The following is a 19,137-nucleotide window of genomic DNA, read 5'->3' as shown; positions in this document are numbered from 1 at the left end:
ATGGAGTTTCGCAAGGACATCATTTGGTGGGCCATTTTGCCAGAATTCAACGGCCCGGCTGTGTCGTCAAGTTCCTGTGATTTGGTCGTAGATAGATCAACACTGATGTACATTAACTCCACAAATCGGCAGTTTTTTTAATCCATCTTGGGTGGAATGTGGTAGCCAATGGCAAACCCCATCTGTCTTATTTTTTGTGCATTATATTTATTCGTTAGTTTATGTATCACTCTACTTTTGTATCAAGTTTATTGCTTGATGGCGGCGCTAATATAAGTTAGCCTAACTTGAGTACGCCGTATTTCTTCATATGTGTTTAAATTAAAAAAAAATGGCATTACACAGTCACATAGGAGTCACTGGAGATCACTGGAAGTGACGCAACGTCGTACCCAAGGATTTGGGATGGATACCCTGGGAATGAGGGGCGTTTCATAAGACTTGTAAACATGGCTGTCAAAGCCGGCAACTAGTCCCCACGTTAGAGTTTTCACTTCGGTATTTGAGACAAATCTGAGAGGAGTGGAAGAGGCGGTGGCAAAAAACAACATGATTTCGGATAAAGTTTTCATTCATCGTCTAGATTTGTTATCGCGCGATAAAAGTTTACATCCAAAAAACGCGTCTAAGCTGAACCAGCCCCCACTGAGCCCGAGGCACAGTCCCCGAAGTCTGGGTTTCCAAGAGGCTGGACGGCTGTAAAAATAGATCTAACTATTAGTAAGCTGGATGTTCAACCCCAAGCCAGTCAATAACTTCAAAGATAAGTTACTACTAGCTGGTCCCCATAAGCTACTATTAGCTTTGTCCCTAACCAAATTAAGATTGGGTTAGGGGATAAATGTCTCAATTTTTCAGGCTGTGCGTTGTAGAAAATGCTGTTTCTAACGATCATAGTAAGGTTTCATGTGTCCGACTGTTGTTGTTCTAGATGGGATGGTGTCCGATGGTCCGCCATGCTAACCCAACAGTTGTTTGTTCATCTCAATAGTTGCTGTAGAGGAAACACAAATATTTGTCAGATAATTGTAAAATTGGTCTTTTTTTAAATATCGGTGCCGACCAGAAAAAAAAATGGTCAGATTCTCCAAAGGACATTAGCGGACATTTTTAGTCAGGTAAGGAAATTCCAGTGGAGACAGTTGGAACCATGTCACTTTTACAATAACCTGTTACAGAATATTATAGACATCTTATTCTTGGCTGAAATATATCACAACATAAATAACCAATATAATAAAATATGTGTTAGGCTTTATGATCATTTAGACCAAGTCGTCCGAGAATATTGTCCAGCACACAGTTCTCGCCCGCGGACACGTAAACAAGATAATCCATCACAGATGTCAGCCGCGGTCGGCCTTACAAATACTCAACCTTGGCAAGTTTTGTATAGAACTGTTAAAAAAGGCGCGTAATGTCGTGTCAGCATAGTACAGAATGTTTCCTACAATTATGAGCTATACACCAGGGTAACAGATTTGGACAAACTGACATAGTGGCGGGGCAAATTCCACCAACGGCCGGCCTTACACAACACGGCGTGGCGCAACTACACGGCAGAATAAATCGTCTTTCCTCTACAGGAACTTGTCCACATCTACATACGAGTAACTCTTGGCAAGTTGGAAAACAATGAAGAGACAATTTGGAATACAAACCAACCAGCCATTGCCGCACCCACCTCACACCACCGCCCTTCCTCTCCAACTGAAGCTGGGTCAGTGTGCGACGGGATATTCTGTATTCATCCGCTCCGGACTAGTATGTATGACAACGTTAATAAACATAAATAAAAACAAACATGGTTATAGTATGTTGATACTGGGCAGATAGTGCACAGTCGGGAGTTCGAAAAGAAACACGTATAACGTATCACCCTGTATGCAGGTATAACCAGATGCTGCGAACTTGTCACGTACTACTTTCTGGCGGCACATGTGTATATCCTGTCTGAAGAGGATGTGCGGTGGCGTGATCTAGTGAGGCTCACTTGGGGTTTGCCTGAACATATTTTCAAGTATCAGGCGCGAGCGGACAGACAAGTTAACTACTACGCTGTTCCTTTCCAAATCGTGATTTCAAAATGTGACTCATGCCATGAATGACAGTTGTTTAAAACAAAATTACTGGCCAGGATTTCCAATACAAACTATGATATTCCAACGATATTTAAGACGTCATGACCAACTTATTAATACTCAGTGCTAATGACTGAATGGATGTTGATCTGTTTTAAGTGCCATGTGTTACTATTGGATGCTAAAATGTCTTTTGTAATTGTTATCTTTAGGGAGTAATTGGCGACCAAGCCACATGTAAAAACATCAGGGGTGCGAGGAGGTTCCGGCAGGACGACGTAGACGATCTCGAGAAGCTGACGTGGGCAAAGGAATGTCCGGGTGAGTTGTTTAGTAGATAACAGTTTTATAAGGTTACAAGTCTTTATTGATTACTCTCCAAATTTCTAGAAAAATTGTAATAGTTTCATTGCCATCATATCATTGTTTACCTATGCAATGTCACCTGAAATAGAAGTGCTTACCAAGGAATGCTTTTAACAGGTGATTTCCACTTCTTGTGGGAAACGGGGCGGTGCATTTGCCTGGCCTACTGGTCATCAACAAAGAACATAGGATCGCCCATCTGAAGGATGTGGCAGACAGGCGGAGTGTTGACTCTTTAGGTTTGTAGCCTTTACTTTTGTCACTGTTTTACATAATGGAATTTAATGTGTATATGTTATACATGTGTTTGTTTTAAGACAATGGAACAAGATTTAGTGATGGATAGGTCACTCACGGATAGAGAGTATGCATTTACATGTCAATGTTTTCATTTTGCTTTCTTCTTTGTAGGCAAGAAGTTGAACCAGATGGACGAGTTCCTCCACCATGCCTGTGAAGGTCATCTGGTTGCAGCCCTGCTTCAACACCTGGAAATGGACAGTCCCTCCGATGTCATTGAAGAGAGGACAGAAGAGGAGCTGGAGGACCTTGTCCATAGTTTCATGGACCAGTACATCTTCAAAAGGTCTTCAGGCAACAGTGTGGACGACTCCAGCGAGTGCGGCTGAATGGAAAGTGAGTTGACAGGAGTTTGCGCAACAATACGAGGAGATATTGCCCAAATTACTTCGTGAGTTCAACGATGACTGCGTTAATCCTAATCCACAAGAAAAGAAGGTTAGTATATATATAAAATGTAGATTGCATTGCCGCGTTTAAGTTCATAAGTTCAGGTTTCCTGCAGAGGTGGAGGTGAGGGACGATGTGGAGCTGTCGCGTAAAGTTTCCAACATTATCTGGAGTGAGATCCCCTGTAGTCTTGGCCTGGGAGACCCAGTGATTGTCACAGGTTTACCTCAGTACATCTGGGTTTCACACTGAGGGCCAAGCATTCCAGGTGAAGGAGTGCACTGGGCACTACATCACTCAAGAGCCCATTGACGAGGTGATGATGACTGTCATTAAGCCTGATGCTGTTATAAACCTAGAGCCTTTGCTAGAGGTTGTGACCGTTAGGAAGGAATTACATGTACTTAAAGATGAGATGTACCTTTAAAGTCTGGAATGTTACGAGCATTCATATGGTTATAACAAGGTGGTCATGGTATCATGTGTGCAGTGTGCACTTGCTGTAAGTAAAGAAGTTTTTGTTAAGGAAGTAGAGGAGGTTGATAACACCTGGCTAAGGGAAATAGATAGGAGTCTCGTCAAAATACCTTAAGATGGGCACTGCATGGCTCATGTATGTGTAACAGCACTTAGTGCCGTCCATGATGTGCACTACACAGGAGGTTACATGAATCTGATAGATGATGCCATCAATGAGCTGACAGAATATCATACCTTTTACAAATTGGCAGGACATTTCAAGGAAGATCTAGAAGCATATAGAATGCATGGTGACTTTTCCTCACCAACAGTGGATTGTCTCTTTCATGCTATAGCAAATGTCACTGGTATTACCATTCATATTCTTCAACATAAACAGAAAACCCTAGTAGTACCCCCAACAAAAGGCAAATGTAATGATAGAACCATTGAATTATTATACAACAGAGCACATCATCACTATAATGTAGTCACAAGCAGAACTGTTCGGGAAAGGTGGAGCACCTTCCAGCATACTTTGAAGGAAGCAGAAACTGCTTTTAAGTCAATGGAGCGGTTGAGGTGTCATTGTTTCTGCTAAATAAGGCACTAGAATAGTACCCAAATGGCATTATGCATTTTTGTTAAAGACATGGTCAAACACTGTGAGGAACAAATCAGCTGCCACAAAGTAAAAGATAAAAACCCCACAGTAGAAATTCAGACCCTGTTAGAAGAAACAATCAGTGCAATGGAATTGTATCAGAACAGATGCGTCTGACGTTGGCATTGGGGGTGTGCTTAGCCAAGTTCAGGACGGTCTTGAGAGGGTAATTTCATATTACAGCCGGTCTCTGTCTCCTGGTCTCCTGCTGAGCAACGCTACTGCGTCCATCGGCGTGAAATGTTGGCGGCGGTTGAATTCATCACGAAACATGAATGTTACTTGCAAGGCCCTGAGTTCCTGTTGCGTACGGATCACAGCGCGCTTCAGTTCTTGATGAAGATGAAAAATCCATCAAGTCAGTATGCGCGCTGGTTATTACGTTTGGCTACGTACAATTTCAAAATTGAGTACAGACCAGGAGCCCGCCATGGCAACGCTGATAGTTTGAGCAGAAGGCCCTGTGAATAGTGCGGCAAACCCGACACGGCCAGAGAGCCTCCTAGGGTTTTGGTAGTCCGGCAGGCTGATCCAGAGGGACTTAGCCCGATCCCTGCCTTGTCTCTGGACGAGATTCGCAAATCTCAGCGTGCTGACCCGACTTTGGCTAGCCTCGTTTGGACATGCAGAGAGGCACTAAACCCGATCGTCTAGGCCTTCAACGGCTTACTCGGGAACAGCGCACGCTCTATTCCGATTGGCCATGTCTGGAATTCAGGGACGGCGTCCTCTACAGAAACTGGACTAGGAGTGAGGGCCTGGGACAACAGTTGCAACTACTGCTCCCAAGGGCGCTCGTCCCTCGCGTGTTGAAGATGGTCCATGACGAACCGCTGGGCGGTCATCTAGGCGTAGACAAGACCCTCAATAAACTTAGGTCTGCCTTCTACTGGCCCGGCATGCGTCATGACGTGACTGCCCACGTGTCAGGTTGTGAAACTTGCATTCGGACCAAGAGTGGAAGGCGACAGCCACGAGCTCCCCTACAACCAAGCGTAGTCGGGTTTCCAAATGACCGGGTCGCCATGGACATCGTGGGCCCCCTTCCCAAGTCAAGTGCTGGGAATAAGTACATTTTGGACGCGAACGACTATTTCACGAAGTGGGTTAAGATTTTCCCAATGGAGGATGAGACGGTAGAGTCTGTAGCAAAGTGTTTCTACAAAGGTTGGATTTGTGTCCACGGTCCTCCGCAGTCTCTGCACACAGACCAGGGCAGAAACTTTGATTCTGTTCTGGTGAGGGACCTTTGTCGGCTGATGAAAATCCATAAAACACGGTAGTAGAGTTAACATACGGATTAATAAACACGGCTCAGTAGAAGTAATCGAACTGTTTGGATCTCGTTTATAGTAAGATATATATAGACGCTGAGATACCAAACTACCACCAAATCCTTAAACGTTACATTTGTAGAGGCATGGGCTAACAACACTCTGCCGGCCCGTTCGACTGTCCATTAATAAATTAAATAAGGCTCTGGAGGTTATTATGAATAGAGCTCTGGAGCACAAGCATATATCAACATGCATATGGAAATATTTTTTTAAATTGCAGAGGACATGATGATGAACCATTTTTCGCATTAAAATATGTACTGTGAAACTCACTTAAAGGTATGATTGCACCCAGTGTGCCTCATGTACATGTAAAGACTTCGGACCTGTTGAAGTATCAGTATGAACTATGACAATCTACTGAAATCAGCAAAAACTCTGAAAATGTTTTTTGTTTTTGTTTTTTTCATCCAAGACAACATCATCGGTCATAATCCTGGCGGGATATGAGGAAGATATTGAAGCAAACATATTTGCCCACAATGGCGGCTTCAGGAGTAGGTTTCCTGACACCATCCACTTCCATCCATTATCAGAGGAGGTAAGAGAAACTGTGATGTTGCTGCAGTATAAACAGATGTATTTGGTTTAAAATATAACTTCATTGACACATTGTCTCAAAAGAAGGTCTTTACCTACGAAGACAAAATTAGACTTGGACTCCTACTCACTTTCCTCACATTGTACTGCAGAATAACTCACCGCTTTGTGTTCCAGACAAAGTTTGCAGTGGCATATACATGTAGCTGTTAATGAACTGGTGTCAGTCCTGGGATTCATTTTGCTCTAGATATGCTGCTTTCAAGACATGAGTTTTTAAGACATACGTTTTGCAATACTGAGTGAGCATTATTTGTCCCGTTTGTCATTTGACATGTTATTTACATTTTATTTAATATGTGTTATATGTTTGTTGCAGCTTGAAAAAGCAACCAAGGACACACTACCCAGCCTGCTCCAGAGTGACAAGGCATTCCCATGCTCTCCATGGCGGGTTGGAGAAAACCGACAGGCAGTACGTCGGTTGTTCTAAGGAGGGCGCTGTGTCTGCAGGAAATAGTAATCTCCAGAAAGGTAACTATTTTTCTTCTATAGCCTTTGGCCTCAGTGGATACATGTTATGAATAGAATTGAAATGCTTAACTTTCAAAAGTTTCAATGGACCTGGACCTGAATGTTTCAAACCTAGCTGTATTCTATGTGTATTTTAGGAAGAATATGAGGTTTGTCAAGAGACGACCACAAACACACTGTAACATCGCACATCAAACAAGACAGCACGGCATACAAAGCTCAACAATGTACGCTTCATTGGGGAGAATGCCATCCGCCTGGAGAAGTAATATCGCCTTGTAGATGCATTGGAAATCCCCACTGAAGACGAGGTAAGTAAAGTGAAACGCCATGTTTTAGGTAAGCTGGCCCAACTCCTGCGGGATGCAGGAGCCCTGTTCAACAAGCACGAGACTAACGAGGCAGACCTGAATGACCTTGAGCAGTGTCTTGACCACTTCTTTAACCTGTTTTTCCTATTCCTGCCCGAGAGCGGAAACCTGACTGTATGGACGGTGTCAAAAGCCAGCCCATACTTTGCCAGGGAGCTCCATGGGGGGTAGGCTACGGGGTAGGCTATGGAGTTGTTTCCATGCAGGAAAAGGAAGCCAACAATGCCAATGTTAAGGACTACCACAAGCTTACGAATCATTCCAAAGTCGAGGGTAAGTCAGCTGAGAATAGAAGTCTATTTTATGATCATTTCTGTCAAAACATTGCCTTGCTAATCATGATGACCAGGTTAATCTGCAGGTAATATATACAATGAGACATTCCCTGCAACAAGACATTGTCATATTTTCATAATGATACCTACTTAATGAATCTGCTGCTTGCTAACTTGCTTATGTCGAACGCGTGATTGCTACCCATGTGTGTCTGTTCTTGATTGTAGGTTGTCGACCTCCAGGCTAGTGTCTTCTTTGAGCGTGCCAATGTTGTTTAAGTCTGCTGCTGGAAACAGAAAAATTGTATTTCAATCATGCCCCAATATGGCAATATTTTCTTATGTTTGTTACATAAGGAACCAGGATGACAATGTTCTTTTCATCCATTTACAGACATTGACCACCAGATGGGCTACAGAGTCCTGCTGCCATATGGCATATGAAGTTCAGGGCAAGCCAAGTTCAGGAGGACGGCAGTTCAACGAAGCTGTTGTTCTGCTACCAGACACACTGGCAACAGAGACTTCTACACATGTATGGCCAACAAATGCGTCTGCTTGATGCGACCTATCGGACATGCCGGTATTCAGTCCCTCTTCTTCCTGTGTGTCCGTACGAATGTCTGCTACGCAGTGGTCGGCTGCTTTATCGTGCAGAAGGAGAAGACAGAAGACATTCAGGAGTCATTGGGCGTCTTCAAGGTGTGGAATCATGACTGGATGCCAAGCCGTGGATAAATCTAACAATGGAAATCAATGCCCTGACGACAGAGTTTCCAGGTAAAGGAACAGTTATATGAGTTATATTCTGCTGTTGTCTTGCACCTTTTTCGTGTATACTGGTATTAAGACTCAAGGCCTGGTAACTTTCCAGAAACATTAATTAAAGCAACATAGTGACTTGACAATATGTCATCACATACTCATTTAATGAAAACTTCCCTTATAATACAAATACTTATTTTATCTTTGTGCATCTGTTCACAGCTATGGAGCTCCTAGAATGGATAAACAACAGTAAGGTGGAGCCAAGGGAAGAGCTGGATGTGGTGGAAAGCCTGGTTGGCAAGAAGAGAATGAAGGGCCAAATACACTACCAGGTTAAGTGGCAGCGCTACCCACCAGAGTTTAACACATGGAAACCGTACAAAAATCTGGTGAAGTGACTGGGCAAGTCAACCATACAGGAGCCTGCAAAGAACCACACAGACCAAGTGGTTGGAGCGGAGGCTGGCATGCTAACCAGATACAATGGCGGGTACAGCTGGGGAGACTAGGCCAGCAGGAGCAGGATTCTGGGTGCAGGGATGCTGTGCCCACTGCAACCCTAAAAAAATAATAAATCTGAGGGTAGAAAAGGGTTAATGCAGCAGGAATCACACCCTCCCCTAGACCTTTGTGACAATCAGAAGGCTACAATCAAAAGGTCCTGGCGCCCTACATAAGGTTATGCTCGCGCCACCGACAGTTATGCTCTGGACAGAAGAAACAATCAAGAAACGGACCTGAGATGACACCGCATACCTGAATGCAACTGGTAGTGTTCTAATACTTCACTTCTAAGAAGTATGAGGCAGTTCGCAACGATATTGTTTGGATAAAAGGAAGATACACATTTCAAATAAAGATAGATTTGTCACTTTCGTTTCAGGAATTCCTATTATACTCAATGGCTGTGGATGACACTTCATTAATTTACTGATGCCGTGGTTATAATTATGTAATTGATGTTTTACACCACAGGCTGGACAGCCTCCAGTACCGCTGGGAGGGCCAGTACACGGGGTAGTTACCTACCCCCACATTCTGGACCAGGAGTATAATAAGGCCAACATCCCCGAACAGTTCTTCAAACAACTTTACTTCTCCGATGAAGAACTGTTCAGGGGAAACTATACTGGAGGTGGTGCCCATGAAGCACAGAACCCCGCCATCCTCGGTGCCATTCTGGGTAAGGATATCTTGCACATGATTTCATTTGTAATAGAACATTTGTTCTGTGTGTAACCTTTTTATATATTTTCCTGAATGTCACTACATTACAGGAAAATAATTAGCTTCTCAAATACCATGGAAGTACACAATAGTAGCTGCAAATAATTTCTTCATCTGGCTTAAAAACTTAATTGCCATTGAGTTCTGGAAAGTCTACACAATGATTTCTACGGGATCTTGTCGGGTGAAATTGCAGGGAAAGCAAAATGTATTTCTGCTAGGTATTTGACACCTACATACACTTAAAGCTTTACATATGTATACAAAACATTTCATCCATCATCTCAGAAATTAACTTAAATACTGCAAAATCAGTGTAGTAATTTGATGGTTTTAAATGTATATAGTTATGCTGAAATCAAGACATATATCATTTCTGTTTACAGCGGAGACTAACAGGCAGTACAAAGATGAAAAGATCAAGCTGTACAAAGTGGTCACTGAGAAATGCTGCAGGGTGAGGGCAACCCACAAGGCACGCAAGAACAAGCCAGTTGCCCTCCCGGATGCCAACCGACAACAAAGACAGCAGGACCTTATGATCAGCACAGTGGTTGGGGATGCCCTGTTGTCCCTGTGAGATACTAGAGCTGTGTTACCATATATATGTATTTGTTATTTCTTCACAGACAAACCTCCAGATGCAACTTCATATCGTTCAGGCGGACGACCAAACCGCACGTAGTGTACAAAGAGCGGGAACTGAATGCAAAGCTGGAGGAGGGAAAATCTGATCCGCCTTGGACAGGTCTTCCTCCTCGATGAAGAACAGGCGGGACTCAGTGATATTGACCAACGTCCAGGCACCGTACTGCAGGGAGGGCCACGGACAGCCCAGGTTTATGTCCTCCCCATGTGGTTCACGCATCAGCTGATCGCAAAATCACATATTTACATGTAACTCAAGAATGAAGAAAATTTGAGCAAAGATCAGCATTGATGGACCGCACATCGATGACAGAGAAAAGTAACTCCCCTGCTTTTCATGGCTGACCGTAGCATGACTCTTATTGTTACCTTGACGGTTTCTTCCGAGTCACTAAAACGTTACCTAGACCGTTGCTTCAGGATTGTGACAGGGAAGGTAAGGAGTGGCGAACTTGACATGACCATTCTTCATAGCTGTGCGTCACACATAATAACGCCAAAGGCAACGTGAGGAAACAGCGAGTAGTTTTCTTTTTATACAGCTTTTGCGTAGGATTATTACCAATCACAAATGACTGTAACATCCAGCTAACTCGACTAAGCTGAACCAGCCCCCACTGAGCCAGAGGCACAGTCCCCGAAGTCTGGGTTTCCAAGAGGCTGGACAGCTGTAAGAATAGACCTAACCCTATCGAAAATAACGAGTTAGCTGGATGTACGCACTGTAACAGGCCAATCAACTTAAGTAATGAATCGGTACTGCTCTGTCCCCATTGTTCACATACGACTCGATAATCTGTTGCAAACTGTGCTTTGTTACAAATTGCTGGTTATATTTTTCAACTCATAACGACCACAAAATATCTTTCTGCACGGCTGTTGGTGTTCTTGTTGGGATGGTCCTCGCCATCCAGGATATTTGATGTTCATCTCAGGAGTTACTGTAGAAGAAACAGGAAAATAAGGAATAAAGCTTAGAACACAGTACTACTGAATGTTGGTGCCGTCCAGAAACACGGCAGAAATTGGTCAGTCAGGTTCTCAATGGGTTAACGGTAGGGGCGCATAATTCTCACCTTGAATTCTCACCTTGAAGATCAGCCAGTAGGTACCATCTAGGGTAATGAGGCTGGCCTAGCTTTGGCGGTAGTGGCAGTCAGTAGCTAAAGTTGTACTGGAACTGGTCCGGATGATCCTTCCACTCGATCGCCAGTCTTGCTTTAAACTGGTTCACAGTACTTCTGGATACTGTACTCTCTGACAGTCTATTCCAGGCTGGAATCGCTCGTGTGTAGAAGAAGTTTGACCTCTGCCCTTTTGCCAGTTGGACCTGGTACTTGTATTGGTGACCCCTGGTATTTGTGGCACTGCTGCGTGTGAGTGACATCCTGTTGCACAACTTGCACTGGTTTGTACGCACCATGTCTATCCCATGTGTGATTTTGAACAGCTGTATCACATCTGTTCTCTGCCTTCTGTAGTACAGCGTTGGTAGGCCCAGGACTGCTAGCCTTTCCGAATATGAGAGGTGGGCTATACTTGACACTAGCTTTGTCGCTCTTCGCTGCACCCTTTCTAACAGGTCTCTGTCCCTCTTGGTTCTGGGTGACCATACAGCTGTAGCGTACTCCAAGTGTGGGCGGACTAGGCTCTTGTATAGCAACATGAAAGAGTCCTCATCCAGGTACTTAAAGGTGTGTTTGATAGTCCCCAGTACTCTGTTGGCCTTGTTGACCTGGGTTTGTACATGGCTGCTGAAACTCAGCTTACTGTCGATTAGTACACCCAGGTCCTTTTCTTCCTCGATGCACTCTATCCTGTGCAGTGTGCCATCTGCTTTTGACATGGTGTATTCATGACGAGGATTGTTTTTCCCAAGGTGTAGGACCTTGCATTTATCCGGGTGAAATCTCATCTGCATCCGCTCTGACCATTCTTGGAGTTTTCCTAGGTCGGCTTGCAGACACTCACTGTGGGAGTTCTCTTCACATTCTTGCGCCGCTGCATATACTTTAGTGTCGTCCGCAAAAAGTGATACAAAGTTTTTTAGCTCTGCGGGGATATCGCTGACAAAGATCATGAATAATAGCGGGCCCAAGACCGACCCTTGCGGAACTCCGCTGGCTACATGCTTAGGGCTGGATGCTTTGCCATTCACCACGACTTGTTGCGTGCGGCGTGTGAGAAATGTTCTTATCCATTTCAAGAGTTTCCCCACAATCCCATGTGACTCAAGTTTCCTTAGCAATCTCTCGTGTGGTACTGTATCAAACGCTTTCGCGTAATCAAGGAATATGACGTCAACAGGTACTTGGTGGCTCAGAGTTTCAGTCCACACATCTAGGGCCTCTAGCAGGTTAGTCACCGTTGACTTGCCTTGGGTAAAGCCGTGCTGTTGTACACAGCTGAGGTCATTTTTCTTGATGTGATCTATTATTGCGTCAGAAATGAGTCTCTCCATCATCTTGCACGGTACCGATGTGAGTGACACTGGTCTGTAGTTAGCTGGGTCCGATTTATCTCCCTTCTTGTAAATCGGGGTGATGCTGGCTTCTGTCCATTGGTCAGGAAGTTCAGCATTGTTAATGCTTAGTTGAAATATTGAGGTCAGTGGTCTAACAATCACATGTGCAAGTTCTCTCAGTATCCTGGGATGCATCCCATCGTTCCCTGGGGATTTATCCGTCCTTAGTGACTTGAGTTGTTTGTACACCAGGTCCTCAGTCACTTCTATGGTTTCCAGTTTTGAGCCTTGGTGGCACTGGAATACTGGAATATTATCCCGGTTCTCATGTGTGAATGTTTTGTAATACTGTTCATTCAGCACCTCTGCTTTTTGTTTGTCTGTTGTTGCAATATTCCCATGTGCATCCCTAAGTTGTCCTACTTGTGATTTGGTTGTTCTTCTGCTGTTCACGTAACTCCAGAATGCTTTGTTGTTGGTTTTGGCCTCTTTAGCAAGCATTTTCTCAAAGCTTCTGCGTGCATACTTGGTTGCATGAGTGGCCGCGTTTCGCGCTTTCTTGTACGCTTCCCAATCACGCGTGCTCTTGGTGTTGAGATATTTTGTCCATGCATGGTGCTTTTTTTTGGTCTTCCGATAGGAGTTTCTGTTCATCCATTTCGGCTTTAGTCTTGTTTTTCCACAGTCAAGTGTTTTTTTGGAACATGTTTCTTTACTGCTTTAGTGATGTTAGACTGTAGCTCGTTAAAGGCCTCCTGTGTCGACTTGCCTAATAACAGCTGGTCCCAGTCTAAGTCTAGGTCTTCTCCCATCATTTCGTAGTTGGCTTTGTCGTATTTCAACAATGTTTTTTCCTGGTTGGTGTTGTTTACATTAAAGTCAAACTTGAGCTCTAGTATTACGTGGTCACTTGCCCCCAGGGGCGTCACATGTGTAATCTGCTGTACCATCTCTTCCTCATTGGTAAGTATAAGGTCATCAAGAGTGGGCGTTTGGTTACTCCTGTACCTAGTAGGTTGCGTCACATGTTGATACAAAAATACATCTCTGATACACTCGATAAACTTTGTCGCTGGGTTGTCAGTATGTTCAGCATGTGTGTTCCGGATGTGAGGCAATGGGTCCCATCTAATGCTTGGGTGGTTGAAATCTCCAGTTATAAGCACGTGTGATATATTCATACTAGTTGCCCACTTTAGGGTTTCATGTAGTTCTGAGTCTCGTGTAATTGCCAAGGATGGCGACCCAGATCTATAAATAGTGCCGACTAGGATCGACGTGTTGCCTCCACCTTGTATAGTTGCCCATGTACAGTCTTGGTATCCCGTTGTGGGAGTTACTTGTTTGGCTTTGAGGTTAGACTTGATGTAGATGCATGTTCCTCTAGTGTCTGGTGCACTCAGATCACTTGTAAACAAGTCGTAGTTCTGGATTTGCATAATCTGTTTGTCTGGTAACGCTCCCTGTTTTGGTTTTATTTCCGTCAAGCAAATAGTGTCGTAGTCTTTTCCATTCAGTAGTGCACAGAGTTCATCATACTTGCTCATTATGGAGTTGTCTACATTCGTGTACATAATACTGAGATCTTGGTTCACATCTCTTGCTACTTTAGTTCTACTACTTCTCCTCTTCTGATCATCCACTTTTGTTGTGGAAACCGTTCTCTCTGGGTCTTCAGGTGCTCTCTTAGGTTTTTTGATTCCTCAAGCTGTTTTTTGGTCAAGTCTGGTCGTATGTATACTTGGTTATATGTCTCATGTGAACTTTCTCTTAGATCCTTTGCCAGTGCCAATACTTGTTTTTTCTCTCCCAGGTTAGCCAGTGTTACCTTAAGTAGTCTTGCTTTCCCATTGTTGGGTCTGCCTAATCTCTGGGCATTGGTGATGTTTACTTTCAGTTTGAACTCATCTTTAACTAGTTCAGTGAAGCTGTCAGTGTCTCCTTGTTTGGATTCGGTTTCTGGAAGGTTGTGCACAATGAGGTTTAACTTTCGAGCTTCTTGGTCCTCTCTTTCATCTAGTTTACGGTCGACTTTATCTGACATCGTTTTCGTTACTTGTTCTGTAGTCTTGACAACAATCCTTTCCACAATCTGGTCCTCTGTTAACTTTCCTAGCTCTGTTGAAGTCTCAAATGTGGACTGCTGAGTATTCTCTAGTTGTTGGATTCTAGCTTCGAGTACGCTGTCTGTGTCCTTGAGGTTGTTCACTTCCTCTCTAGTTCTAGTTAAATTGACAAGAACAAGGTCCAACGTTGGAACAGGGAGATTCTGAACGTCACGGTAGCAGTTAGGAAAGGGCGGAATTTAACACACGAGGACATTTTCGAGCTGGAAAGGGGAATTTACTCGAGACGAGAAGGAAACCACGTGTAACGACAACGGACGCCACGCTCCGTAAACAAGTTGGATTTGTTTGGTGGAGACAGGAGCAGCTCAGCCATGTCACTTTTTGACAATGTATTCTACACTGCAACAATTTGTTGGCTTGAATATACCTTTAGACGATAACTAAGAATAGGTTCTCCGTCACTTTGAGAACACAGTTCTCGCCAACATGTAAACAAGATACTCCATCACAGATGTTAGCCTCTGCCAGCCTTTCACAAAATTCTTGGCAAGTTTTGGCATGAACAGTTGAAGTCAGGCTTATTGTCGCGTCAGTATAGTACAGTTAGTTTTCTACAACAGATTTTCGTGACAAACGCTTTGGATAAGACGATTATTGGTGAGGAGACACATTCCACAAACTGCCGTACACAACACGGCGTGGCTCAACTAAACGGCAGAATTAACCGACTTCCTTCCACTAAAACCTGTCGATATCTATATACGAGTAATTGTGATATCTTACAGATTCATTCCCCGTTAGTTGACAATCATAAAAGCGAGAATTTCGCCCTAAAGACGACCTGAAAATGCGACACTCACCTCACACTACCGCCCTTCCTCTCCAACTGAAGCTGGGTGGTACGGTTTTCGACGGGAAATTCTGCCTGTATTCATCCGCCAGGGGATTAAGCTGTATAACGAAGCGGCAAGAGCTGCTAGATAATGTAAAACAAACGATTATAATTTTGTTTTATAAGAAAAATGTATAACACAGTCTGAAAATAACGACAATAGCTTGAAAGTGAACCCTAACACTAGATGCTTCGTTCTTGTCACGTACTACTTCCTGGCGGCACTTGTGTACATCCTGTCTGAGTGGATATTCGGTGACGTGGCCCTGCGAGGCTCACTTGGGGTTTGTCTAAGCATGGTCAAAGTACCAGGATGGTCTCGGATATAGAGGTAGGGGCAAGATAAGACGTTTTTTGACGTATTGTTTGTGCTCCTCACGATGGTCAAATCCGGTCCCATTTTTCCTAACACGCTGCTCATAAATATTCAATGTCAATCACTCATTTCGCTGTTGACAACATTAGCTGATTGGTTCGAACTCGCAGGTTTGCCGGCGTGGACAAGAAATGTTTTGATCGCACCTCGCCCATCAAGATTTTCCCGCGAGCTTGCCTTTTCAAATGCGTACCTCGTCTCCGCCTAACATGTAATGTTAGATGTGTTACAGGAACTGAAGGTGGTGAGTCTGCTATTCCAAAAGGGTGGTCTCTCTGCAGGATGTAACAGATGGTGAATTTCATGGAATTTGATTCATAACTGCAAGCGCTACAGCGTTGAGAATTGACTAACCCCCCGCCCGCTCAGCGCGGTCACACAACTGAGCCTGGGCGTCACGAACGTGTATTGTGCCAAGGTTAAAACCTCCTTGATTGTACTTATATTGGCATCGGTGTTGGAAGGATCTTACATCGTCATATTTACGGGCTTCAGCCTCGGTCAAAACAGCATTATTGCTGACAAATTCAGTCTATTTTTAAGTAAGATCGCTTGTTTGTTAAAATTGTCCGAGGCTATTTTGTTTATTTTTGGATTTTTTTTCTCTAGAGCTCATTTTTAACGAAAAATTGAAAAAAAAATCAGCTTTTAGCTATTTTTGACCCAAAAAGTTTAAGATTCCTACTTCTTAACCAAAATAGCTGCGGACAAATTTATTCTATGGGAGGTAAGCTCTTATCTTGTGGAATATAGTGACAAAAGCTGCTGTCTTTGCCAAGGCTGGGGCATTTGAAATAAACTATGTATTTTTTAACCAAAATCTATATTTCTAACCAAAAAATTCTGCATATGACATCAAATTTCAACAGTATCTAGTAACTGTCAAACAGTACTAGCCCTCTGAGAAGTTTCGTCTCGATACGACTACGCTGGGCAAAGTTGTAAGGATGTAGGTTTTAGTATTAGTTACAGTCCGGTCACAGGCCTTAATTCACCTGAGATTGCGATTGGTCTTGTGTAGTATTAATACAGGCAATTAAGTAGTGCAACCATGCAGGTAGTTAAAATGATGTGCTGAACATACAGACCTTGACCTTGCAAGGCGGCTCGGCGTTGTGCAGCACCTGGACCCATGATGGCCTTCTTTCGATCCAGGTCATGAAGTACGCCAAACAAGTCTCGGTTCTCGTACTCCATGACCTATACAGATGTAGATTGAGTAATGTGTATTTCTGCTACATTTCAGAGGGAGGTAATGAAAGAAACGGCAAGGCAGATAGACATCGGCTTACCTGTTGGGTCCAAGTGCTCCCTCTACCACTTCTTTGGCTTCCATGGTGGAACCGTTTGTTCTGGGTGTGGTTCTGGGAATTAAATTGATATGTTACTGTTACAGCAACTGAAACATTTACATACCAGAAACTTTTCAAAAGTCATCAGTCTTTTCACCATGTACAATATAGCAAGCATACTGCATTGTATGTACACATTTTTCAATACTTGCATATGCTCAGTTGTTTCTCCAACTTCTCCAACAAATGTAAGATAAGTATGTAAGATGTATATTGTGCGTACCTGTTCCACGCTCTCACAGGAGAGGTCGTTGAGATACCTGTATTTTGCCAAGAAGTGGGGGAGATGGTACACCATAGTATGTATGTATGGTGTGACATGCTGTAAACAAAGAAGATAAATGGAAGTTAGAAATAGTGACACCTCTTTTGTTACTGTTTAAAGTTTAAACCATTGTATGAATATATGGAGTTACATGCATGCTTGAAATAGATAATAGAAGACAATAAAAGACCATGATAACTCTTTCTAATCAGTTTTCCAACCACTTCATTAGCAGCTGTACTTACCTCATCAAACGTTACTTGACGGAAGAATTTCCCCCACTTCAGGGCCTGCTGCTTAAATACCTCATGGCTGAGGTGGCCATCGCCTCCTGGCTTGGCCTTCATGGCCACTGCCAGCACCTCAAAGTCCTGTGAAAGTTTTCATCGGATTACTGGTGGACAATAAAAACATATACATTTGTTTTTCTTTGGCCCTTGTACATTTGTACTATGTCTGTTTTGATCCTGAATTAGAGTTTCAGAGAGCTAAGCATTGAAATTTCATTCATTCATTCAAATATTCAAAATGGATATGACATACTTTCCACAGTTGGATGATGTTGTCAACCAGAAGAATTGGATTCTCATCCTCTTCCTCAGGATCATTGGGAAGTGGAATCTGTGAAAACATGTTTTTATGAAGTGCATGTACAAAAACAAATATGAACAATTGACAAAACTAGCTGGTGACAAAAATTCGGCATGACTACATTGTACAATATTTTAAATAACATACCTGATCACTTCCAAGGAAGTCTGTCAGCCTTCTCACAAGGGATGGCTTCCTTCCAGTCTCCTCTAATCCGTGTTTGCGAAGCTCGATCTTAAGCTGCGCAACGGACAGGCTGGCGATTGTTAGCCCCCTTGGGGTCCACCTGTCCATGAGCACAGCTTTAAGGTCGAGCTTGGCAAACACCCGCTCAAGTTGTTTTGCTGTAAATGAAGTCAGTATTAGCCCATGTCTCTGTGCTTATTGATACCTTAGCTAGAAGGTCTGAAATTTTTAGAGCATGTAAACCATACTGGGAGGAAACCAATATGGCGGCGTGAAGGAAAGGTGCAGAAAAAGGAGCTCGTGTACAAACTGTCTATGTGCACGCTTTTTTTGACAAATTTTGACTCAAAGACTTGCTGTAACCAAATGTAGGTCTTTATTTAATCACTGGGAACCGTAAATATGTCTTTGTTGGCGAGGAAAACGCGAAGCAGAGCAGAAACTACGAAGAACGCAAGCGACGAGAAGAGAGACGCCTCGCCCCCCCTCCCACTCGAAGAAACACTGGACGGTACCGGTGCACGTGAGTTCGAACGTTTCGTACGTGACGCTTTAAAAGACCTTCTAAAAGGTCAGTGTGACCTGAAAACAAAGTAGAATCGTTCGAAGCCTCTGTTAACAACTCCCTAGAACATATTTTCGAACGAGTTGAAAAAGCTTGAAACGAAAAATGAAACGCTCGAGACGAAAACAAAACAGCAAGAGAGTGTCGTCGAACAGTTGGTGGAAAAAATGCAACACGCTAGAACGGTTTTCGCGACGCAACAACTTCAGGATTGTGGGTGTACCGGTCAGCAGAGGTGAGAACTGTATTTATGTTGTCTACGGAAATCCTTAAGAACGATTTCAACTTGGAGTCTACTACTATTGAGAGAGCGCACAGGGACGGCAAAGGATTTCGCGGTAAGCCCCCCCACATCCTGACCAAAATGCTGTCGTATCGAGACAAGGTGGCTGTTATGATCAAAGCCAAGAATGCACT

General features: G+C 43.5%; 2 protein-coding genes across 2 annotated transcripts in view; one reads left to right on the top strand and one right to left on the bottom strand.

Moving 5' to 3' along the window:
• Positions 1-8,063: 8,063 nt before the first annotated feature.
• LOC109476199 lies at positions 8,064-9,892 on the top strand. The gene is made up of 4 exons (XM_019777084.1): positions 8,064-8,097; positions 8,305-8,474; positions 9,061-9,268; positions 9,699-9,892. Exons 1-4 carry the CDS (start codon positions 8,064-8,066, stop codon positions 9,890-9,892), a joined length of 606 nt encoding a protein of 201 aa, XP_019632643.1.
• A 6,793-nt stretch (positions 9,893-16,685) lies between these two features.
• The window catches only part of LOC109476198, a 9,122-nt gene continuing 6,670 nt past the window's right edge, over positions 16,686-19,137 (bottom strand). Inside the window, exons 9-13 of the mRNA XM_019777083.1 lie at positions 18,117-18,313; positions 17,624-17,749; positions 17,337-17,435; positions 16,850-16,961; positions 16,686-16,690 (exon numbers count right to left, since the gene is read on the bottom strand). Coding sequence (XP_019632642.1) covers positions 16,686-16,690; positions 16,850-16,961; positions 17,337-17,435; positions 17,624-17,749; positions 18,117-18,313 — 539 coding nt within the window. The remainder of the gene's footprint in view (positions 16,691-16,849; positions 16,962-17,336; positions 17,436-17,623; positions 17,750-18,116; positions 18,314-19,137) is intronic.

The sequence above is a fragment of the Branchiostoma belcheri genome, unplaced genomic scaffold (genome assembly GCF_001625305.1).
Source record: "Branchiostoma belcheri isolate BF01 breed outbred unplaced genomic scaffold, Haploidv18h27 scaffold367, whole genome shotgun sequence".
Classification (NCBI taxonomy): Eukaryota; Metazoa; Chordata; class Leptocardii; order Amphioxiformes; family Branchiostomatidae; genus Branchiostoma; species Branchiostoma belcheri.
This window is presented reverse-complemented; position numbering and strand designations above follow the sequence as displayed.